This window comes from Salmo trutta, chromosome 18 (assembly GCF_901001165.1).
Source record: "Salmo trutta chromosome 18, fSalTru1.1, whole genome shotgun sequence".
In the NCBI taxonomy this organism is placed as follows: domain Eukaryota; kingdom Metazoa; phylum Chordata; class Actinopteri; order Salmoniformes; family Salmonidae; genus Salmo; species Salmo trutta.
In genome coordinates, this window is record NC_042974.1 from 20,956,014 (window position 1) to 20,965,663 (window position 9,650).

General features: G+C 45.5%; 1 protein-coding gene across 1 annotated transcript; it reads right to left on the reverse strand.

Moving 5' to 3' along the window:
* Positions 1-1,290: 1,290 nt before the first annotated feature.
* On the reverse strand, positions 1,291-7,792 carry hps6 (HPS6 biogenesis of lysosomal organelles complex 2 subunit 3). The gene has a single exon (XM_029697961.1). It carries the CDS (start codon positions 7,469-7,471, stop codon positions 4,613-4,615), a length of 2,859 nt encoding a protein of 952 aa, XP_029553821.1. The 5' UTR covers positions 7,472-7,792; the 3' UTR covers positions 1,291-4,612.
* Positions 7,793-9,650: the final 1,858 nt, after the last annotated feature.

Sequence of the window (9,650 nt, forward strand, 5' to 3'; positions counted from 1 at the left end):
GTAAGACAATAAGCGGGGCCCTCCACCACCCTTTTCCACCTCTTCTTCCCCCCCACTCCATGATGATATCCTTCTCGCACACCCGAGGAACCTGCCTGTCTGCTGTGAAACAAAAGAGACGCACACACACACACACACACACACACACACACACACACACACACACACACACACACACAACACACACACACACACACACACACACACACACACACACACACACACACACACACACACACACACACACACACACACACACACACACACACAGAGTTCCATAGCCATGACAATAAGGAGTGGCATTGTTTAGTAGACAGGGTAAGGAAGGACATTTTCACAAACACACAGTATTCCCATACACGCACATTCATCCTTCGACTGGTCCACACACTAAGCTGTGTACAGCTCTAATAGAGATTTAGGCCTAGATCCAATCAGATCAAGCGTTAACCCGGCGAATGCAGACATGCGCATAGCGGATGTTTTGCCTGTGTGAACCCATTCCAGTGTTCAAAATTTTAAACAAGGCTGCATGGGATTTATCTTAATGCTGTGGCAATGTCCGTTTTTTAGGTATAATGCTGGGAAGCACTTGTGGATTTGACAGCTCCACCTCAGACACTATCCACTAAGTTGGCTAAAGCAGATCTGATTGAATTGAGCCCTTGGTCATGGCTGGGCTATGGCCATATTGAGCAGTGGGTTATCATGTGTCCTGAATGCAACTAGTAAATGTAGTGTTTCCTCTGTTTCTTTGACTATAATGGGTTTAAACATAGCAAGATGGCACAAACAGACCTGGCTAACTCCTATGACCTACATATGGGACCAGGCTAGTTTAAACAAAAGGTAACAATCCCAATGTTTCTGTATCTAAGAGTAAGTTGGCAATGTCAAGGGCCTAACAAACCAGAACAATGTGTGGGAGCCATGCCTTATGGTGAGGATGAGAAACTATTCACAGAACAGAAACAAAGGTAAAAAAACAAGGGCATTTCTCAGTGACATACATATTGGGCACATTCTGCTCAGGCCCGCATAGAATATCATCTCTTTACCACATCACTATGATGTAATGATCTTGTAAACTGTACAGTCTTGCACATAATATGGCTATCTGGAACACACCCATTTACACTCAAGTTAGTCTGGGTACCTGACTGTTTCTGATGTTAGCAATACTACACTGTTGCCTTGGCAGGACAACGACCTGTTAGCTAAATTAGAAATAGACTGGGAAAATACAACACAATATTCCAAAATAGCAAACAAACACCACCAGAGACCATGTGGAAGTTTTAACTTGGGTTTAATAACACGCATTTTGCATCCAAACATTTATCTGTGTGGCTGAAAGTGAAACTGCAGAAGGCTAAAGTACGGCACGTGGAATAGTCATCACAGCTGACCGGAAAAGACACAATTTGATAACAGGCAATAAAAAAGGGAGCTCCACCTGTCAAAGTGGAGCAAAGGCAAATAAACAAAGACTTCCTTTTCTGAGCACATTCACCTGTCTGGATTGAATAGCAGTATGCTAGGCAATGGTGTTTAATGTGATTTTCTTGTTCTGCTAAGGCTTTATACATCCATCCATTCCCACATACTGCAGGGGTATCAAACTCAAGTCGATGGCTGCAATCCTACTGGTTTTAGTTGCACGTATTGATCACTGATTGGACAGAGAAGAGTATACAGTCTGTGATTAAAAGTAATTAAACTGCACCTGACATACTAGGATAGTATAAGTATACAGTGAAACAAACTAACAGAATGTCATCACAAGTCACAGCATCTCATGAGCCATATCCGGCATCCCAATTAGCAACCCTTTTCACTGGAGTGCCCTCCTCCGCAGATTTAAAAGCATAGGGCTGGTGTTACTATGGGTTATTACACCGATCCCATGCTCTGTTTAATATATGTGGGGGATTTCCTTGATTCCCTTCAAGGAAATGGGTGGAGAATTTCGGCAGAGTAAGTCATCTTTGGCTCTCTGAGAGCAGGCGACCAGTTTTAACTGGCCGAGTCACATGATCAGGCAAAACAAATTACCCCATGTCACTCACTCTCTCTCACACACACACACACACACACACACACAATATCCCATGCTTCTGACGGCTGTATCTATAAAGGTGGTGGTGGCTGCATTAGAGCAGATATGTGACACTAGGTTGTGAATGAGGAGCAGCAGCTCCCTGAAGGAGCTCAGTCATTCCAGTAGCATTCTGGAGTGTCACTGACTGTGTGCCTTAGCAGGCCATATTTTGTGAGCGCAGTGTTCAGTCGGTTTTAACCAGGTTAGGCTGCACCAACTTCACAGAATATATCTGGATAGGACTACAGAAATGAATAATTTCATATTCTTTAGAGGTGGTTCCACAGCTATGTTAGCCTGAGTCCAAGATTTGTCTGTACTGTCATTCCAACTCGTATGTCACTGGCAAGACAGCCCAAACATATCTGGGACTCAGGCTACTGCACAAAACATTTAAAGAATCAGTTTGATTCAAAATCTAAATGCTAAAGAACACTTTCTATAAAATTCAAATGTAGGCACTTTAAAACAATAATCTTGATCCATAAGCGCTTAAGTTACAAGGTTTGATCTCCAGACATTAAAATTTTACTCAGACATGACAAGTAAACAATAGGAGGTTCTGTAATACTGACAATGAGGAAGCTACACATACAGAATGTAGAGAATGAACTCCTCTGTATGTGTAAATCATGGAGCAGAAAACAGAGAGGAGAAAGAGAGCAGAGGTGAAATGGAGATGGGGAACGTTAACAGGAGAAAGCGAGAATCCCAACAGTGGATAGACAGAGAGAGAGAAAATGTTAGGAGAAACAGAGGGTCTAACATCCATAACGACATTACAGTCACTTGGCCCATGCAGGGAGACGTGACCTGGTGCAGAGTGCCTAGTGTGTGTGTGTGTGTGTGTGTGTGTGTGCGTGCGATGTGCTTTGGTTTGGGCCTACCCCACCCCTACTAAGGACATAATAGAGTTACCCCAAATTAAATTACAGGAACTGGAAGACGGTGAGTCACCTCTCCTCTACAGGGCAGTTTGGTAGGAATGTACTGGGTGGAACTGGAGAAAGAGAGACTGGAGTGGACAGGGGAGAGACTGAAGAGAGGGTTGAGGAGAGAATGAAAAGAGAAAAAGAGAATGCAACAAGGGTTTAAAGAAGTAGAAAGATATAAATGTTCATCTACCCCTGAAAAGAAAATGTACACTTTTTTATTGAACATTTTCCTCCAAAAGCAGCTTTAAATAACGTGTTTCACTATAGAACATTTCCACTGCTGCTGGAAAAGGTGTCATTACATCAATGTTATTTTCAAAACAGACACATTCAGTAAAATAGTTCATGTTTGAGCATGATGGTTGACTGACTTTATGAGGAACATACACTAAACCCAGAAGTCACGTCCCAGAGACGAAACCTTTACCCCCTAGAGCCAAGGGTTCCAAATATTCTAAACAAATAAACATTCAACACAGAGGTTTATGGGTCAGGGTCCGATAACTGTATCACTATGGGCTGACAAAGGGCTTTCGATTAGGTTTAAAGTACAGTAAACCACCTGGGATATTATGACACACAGTTGGCGAAAGCAAAAAAGATCCAGGTTGTGTACAGTAGGCACGAATTAGAAAATAACATTTTGAAGCACAAGAGGCACTACCTGAACATCACCAATGAGAATGTTCATTGTAGCTTTTTAAACATTTTCTGTTGGAAAACATTTTCTGTTTTGTGCCTGCTGAACAAGACCCACAACAATGAATGAATATTGAGCAAGTTGATGATAAAAAAAGATGACAGTTAATGGATTTCTACCATATTACATACAAGAATGGTAGCTCTGCGACATGCACACTTAATCTGTTCATAATATCAATACATACTGTATATTAGTCTATTAATGTTCTTTCCATTAAGGCTGAGTTTATCGAATGCAAGGCAACTCTTAGCTAGCATTCTACTCTGTGTGCATTCCTGATCACACAATAACACTTAAATAACACCACATATATACACATTTTAAAATACAAAATGAAAATCAAAGAGAGGTATGTACAATGGTAAGATTTAGTAGTCATTTAATAACCTGGAATAACTTTAAGGCAATATTTTGTTCGGAAAGTAAACAGTCAGCTATGATTACTCATCTGCTTATGACTGACAACAGAAAAGAGCCTCAAATGAAGCCTGCCAAAAGGAGGACATTTTGTTTTGTTGACTGATTTTGTTGTTCAGGCACAGTCCTGCTCCAGTGTAGAGGAAGCACTTAAGATATGCTGTTCAATAGCAGATTAGACCAATCTCAATCTAACAACCCACTACTACCTATACCAATCAACTGAAATCTCAATAATGGTATCAATAGTTTTGTTATTTTTATTCTGTTAAAATGTTTTCGTAGCCAACACTGCACATCAAGTAGAGTAACATGAAGATATCGCCGCAGCCAAAGAGCACTTTTTCCTACAGAGCAGAAATAGACTGTTTGTGTGTTTTGAGTATGGCAGGATTGACAGGTTGTGGGAGTGTCAGACGAGGGTTATGGGGTGAGTCCAGTGTGTGTGTGCGTGTCTCAGTCGGGGTTCGGAGTGGAGGTCACCCTGCCCCCGGGGACAGTCCTGTGTTTAGATGGGTCGTGTTGATCCAAGATGGCCGCCATGTTCCCGATGACATCATTATGCTGCTGATCTAAGCCTATGCTAGGCTCGGTGGTGGACCTAGGCAGTCCTTTAGCCCGACGAGGGGGCGTGGGAGGGGGGAACGAGGGCGACTGGAGGATGTCAGCATATCGCTGGTTGGGCCTGGTCTCTCTCTGTAGAACCTTACTGAGCAACGGCTTCAACAACCCAAAGGTCAACTGGCTGGACTGGGGGTCAGCAAAGGGAGAGGAGGGAGGGATATTTGAGGAGGGGGAGAAGGATGTAGATAAGGAAGATGATGAGGGTATATTTTTCAGCACAATGTTAAGTATGGCCGTGACCGTGAGATCTTCAGGACACAGAGCCCAGAGGAGGTCTAGGTATGGATCCAGGTCTCGATGCTGGGCCACCTCACACAGTAAGGTAGTAAAGATCTCTTTGTTCAGTAAGGGACTCTGCCTGCAGAACCTCTGGGCCACTTGGGTTACCCTCTCCCACTGCCGTCTCCCCATCAAGATCCTCAGAGCCTGGAGGACCGCGTTTGGCCTACCACTCACCAAAAGGAGATCCACCTCCAAGTCCTGGTTTTGTTCATAATCTGGGTATTGTTTCAGGTCTGATCCGGGGCCAGGTAGAGGCAGGGCTGAAAGGGCGCGTTTATACAGGGGTAGGCTCTCTCCGTTCTCTGCAAATCCCCTACCTCCAGAGTAGCTCCAGGTGGAGCCACCAAGGCCTAGACCCATCCCCAAGCCTGCAGAGGTCTGCTGCTGCTGGGCTAGCTCCAGGAACCTGGGCAGCCAGCTGGGCTGGAAGCAGAAGACGGAGTGGCACAGGAGCTCGAAGACAGGCAGGGCCGAGTTAGCGGCAAGGGGGCTGGAGTTGGAGCTAAGGCTGGGGCTAAGTTTAAAACTAGAGCCAGTGCTGGGGCAAGGTTTAGGTGACTTGTGTTTAGACTGGCTGTTGCCATTGGTGTAGGGCAGGTTTACAGTGACAGTGGGGGCCTGTACAGGGCTGAGGACAGTCTTCCAGACCTCCGGGGGCACTTTAGAGGAGAGAAAGCCCTCTCCGTTGCAGCGTAGCTGCAGAGCGCTCTGTGTGGCCCTCCAAGCCTGACTGGGGAACAGGCTGAAGATGGAATTGAGGTAGAGTAGAGAGTCTCGGTCGAGCTCTGACGACAAGAGGAGTCTCCCCACCTCCTGCTGCACTAGACTCTCACACACATCCTCCACCTCCCTCTCCTTCACCAATCCCCCCTTCACCTCCTCTAGGGAGACCAGCCCCTTCAGTTCAGCCTCCAGGGATCCGAGCAGCTTCTCCTGTCCTCTCCTGCCTTCTCCCTGGGGTAACTCCACTCCCCTCTCCCCCCCGCTCTGGAGGTAGTCTCCAACGATGTTTGCCAGAGTGATAGGAGCCTGGAACATCCCTCCTCTCTTTAACTTCTCCACAGTGAGCCGAGTGCTGCTGAGACTTCTCTGTTGGTAATACTTACAGGCCTCCTCGAACACAGCCTCTACCATTAGAGTCGCAGGGCTGATGCTCTCCCCTGCACCCAGGGACAGGGTCTTCTGCTTTGGGTCGGAGTCGTGGCCCCGGGGGTCGCCCTCCCGGAGCATCACTACAAATAGGCCGGTCTCTAACAGCAGGTGTGGTGCCTGCCTCTCAGTCCTGTTGACGTAGAGTAGCCCCTCTCTCTTCAGGGCTATTTTCTCCAGCTCCACACCACACGTAGTGTCAATCAGGTAGAGGGTCCGTCCGATGGTCAGAGCCAGGGTGTCCTGGTACACGTTCAGGCTGTTATGGGCACTGCTGCTGGCCAGGCAGTTGTCAGCTAGTTTGTAGATCTGTCGTAACACCCCATCCTTCTGTAGTAGACTGACCCAACCTGTGCTGAGCAGCAGTAACAGGCCTCCACTGCCAGTAGGGGAGTAGCCATAGATATCAGGGGGGCTAAGGGCTGATAGGTATCCCGTGCAGTCTGTTATCAACCTTCTAAAGTCAGATTCTTTAGTAGAAGGTGAGTCTTTTCGGAGGAGATTACCTTTACAGGTGCTGCTCACTCTGAATGTGTCATACTGGGGGGACCACATGAGAAAAAATTTGGAGAGGGACATGGTGGATTTGTCTTTCAAATCAGGTAGTAGGTAAACATTCTCACCTGAGCTGATGACGTTGTAGCGGGGGTTGTTGTGCAGAGCAATTTTCATGCCCCCTAAACTGACAGCCATTTCCTCCACCTCATAGGTTCGTTTGCAGATGCAGTACCTGAAGTTGTGGGTCTCATTGATAGGTGATGAGCTCTCCGACGGTGGCCTCTCCTCACACCAGAAGATGTAGTTCTGACTGGCCGAGACAGAGATGACTTTAGCCCGGAGGCTGTTGCAAAGGTCCGCTGTGTGCAGGGGATGCCATCCCCCTTTGAGTTCCAGAAATTTCCAAAACTCTGCTTTTCCATTCTCGAATATGACAGCTAACAGCGCAACACCGCCATCTCTGTTTTTGTCGTCAAAATATACAATATCCACAATGGGCACAGCCCGAGTCAGCCCTAGATCTAGGTGCTTTTGGCTCTGGATCTGCTGCGGTCTCTGATATTTGTCAAAAGTCATGAGACCAACCTTGGGTTTGCGGAGAATGACGTGAATGTGGCGTCCATCTGGGCTCACACGCACATCTGATAGATTGTTTTTGCAACTTCTGTTATTCGAATACGTCTGTTTTAGATACTCGTTTAAATCTGTACCTCTAGTAAAGTCCACGAAAGCTGTCACTTGTTCCAACATTCGTTGCATCATGTCTACAGAGCAGAGAAGGTATTCGATGCGGCGCTAACGCTAGCACAAATCTCAACTCAGACTGCCGATGTTGCTAGCTGGAACCCGTTAGCGGTTAAATCAACCGGTTGTCGTGAGCTTTGGTAATCCCACTTCCGTCGATGAAAACCTCTCTAACTATGTAGCTAACTGTCGACATTTCAAAACAGTTTAAATCGTATGCGTAAAAGTAGTTAGCTAGCTAGCAAGCTAGTCATCTGGATGCTTAGCTACCTCCTGACATCACGAGTTTATTAATTTCCGGATACAAAGATTTTTTTTCCTGAAAGGGGAGGAGTGGAGAGGGGAAAGACGTAACATCAAAGACTGCATCACAGAACGTTGAACTGTGCAGGTTTTTCCATCTTCAGCTTGACTTCGTATGTGAAATTGTTCAACAGCAGTACAACTAAATAAACGCAAATGGGTGGCATACAACACTTCTAAAATGACTCTAAAATGTGTATTCGAAAAACGTTCATCAAAATTGGGATTATTAAGTGACTGAATGACGAAATCGTTGAAGTTGACTATCTTTTGTTCTTAAAAAGTATTTTGTGAAGCGTTGAACTGTCAATCAAGGCACAACCGCAAGCTATCTTTCAAAGGGCGCGTTCGCATGCCAGATGTTACAGTGCATTTCCACATAACATGTTGGGGTGATTAAACAACGGAGGCCATTCATTTTCAATTGAGGGAAGTCAGTGAAGTGGGCGGAGGGACAGTTGGGCGATGTGAGCATGTGTGAGGGAGCGTGAACAGGGTAGGACCAAAGTTGGGGACAGCTGAATGTTTTTGTAATACTCCAAGACATTGTGGCACTGTTGACCAATCGAAGGTCACTATAGCTTCCACCCCCTACTGTAATGGCTGTTGATACCTAGCCTGCTTGCTAGCACCCACATGAGGATGAAGCTACTGCGGCTATCCACATTATCGTGTAATGTGGAAATTGGGCATCACCGTCCATTTACACTATACAAGCGGCACTCGCATAACCGCGCTAGCCTCGCCTTCATTTGGGTGCTAACAAGGTAGCAAGCAAGCTAGGTAGTGCTATGCATTAACAGCCATTGTCAGCCAATCCAGTATGGGTTGGAAGTTAAGGTGAGCTTCGATTGATCACTTGCATTCAGAGTATGTGAGCGGAACGGAGCTGGAGCAGAGCGAAGAGGAGCTGCCCAATTTATCTGGAGTGTGGAGTGAGTTTCCACTCCAGTTTCTCTCCAGTAGCGCTCACTTCACTTCATTCGCTCAGGGCATGCCCTGCCCAGTATGCATTTGTATACAACTTGTGTGCTGCTGTAGCCCCTTGCTGTAGCTACTGTCATGGAGATCCCAAATTATTTTTATAAAGAATCTGATAAAACACACAGGTGCAAAATCAAGGTGACTTACAAAGATGAGGAGGACCAAGCGCAAAATAGGGAGTGCGGTGATATAGTGTCCACAATTAAAGAATCATTGTGGAATCTGAAAATACACATATCCCAAAATCATGATGTTGTACTATACTGTAAGTGCACAAACAGAATGTAAGGAGGTGGGTTGCTAGCTAAGTATGTCATTGTAGAAAAGTATTTTTAAACCAAAAATCTATTCTCTTAAAAATTTCATTAATTTTCATTCTATTATCTATGCAATAGGCTATCATTTTTTTTGGCCCAATAGGCCTGACATATTACCTCTTTCAAGGAGCTTTCCGGTTTGATAGGGTTATTTTGCCTAAAAACCTTTAGGCCTACCTTCAGAAATGTTTTAAAACAACTCGGCATCCCGTCCAGCCTGGCAGGAGTGTCCCGAAGGGTGTATAGCATCCTCAGTTGCTCTGCAAGCACGGAGAGGGTCTATTCTCCGTTGCTGGCATTCTCTCCAGGCACCATCGCATAAGCCTGAAGCCACAGTCTCTGGCCAAACTCGTGTTTCTAAAAGTGAATTCAAAGACACTGTAGACTGAGCCTAATAAGGCATTTAATTCTAAGTAAGTCACAGCCTATATGCGCAATGTATAGGCTATAATGATTTAATACAACAACATGTTGTAAGGATCTCTACAGGATCAGTGTCCCACCCTCGGCACGGTTGAGCTAACATGTGCTAATGTGATTAGCATGACGTTGTAAGTAACAAGAACATTTCCCAAGACATAGACGTCTTATAT

Bases quoted from the DNA above. Each gene is read 5' to 3' on its own strand.
- hps6 (XM_029697961.1), bottom strand. From the start codon at position 7,471: ATGATGCAACGAATGTTGGAACAAGTGACAGCTTTCGTGGACTTTACT.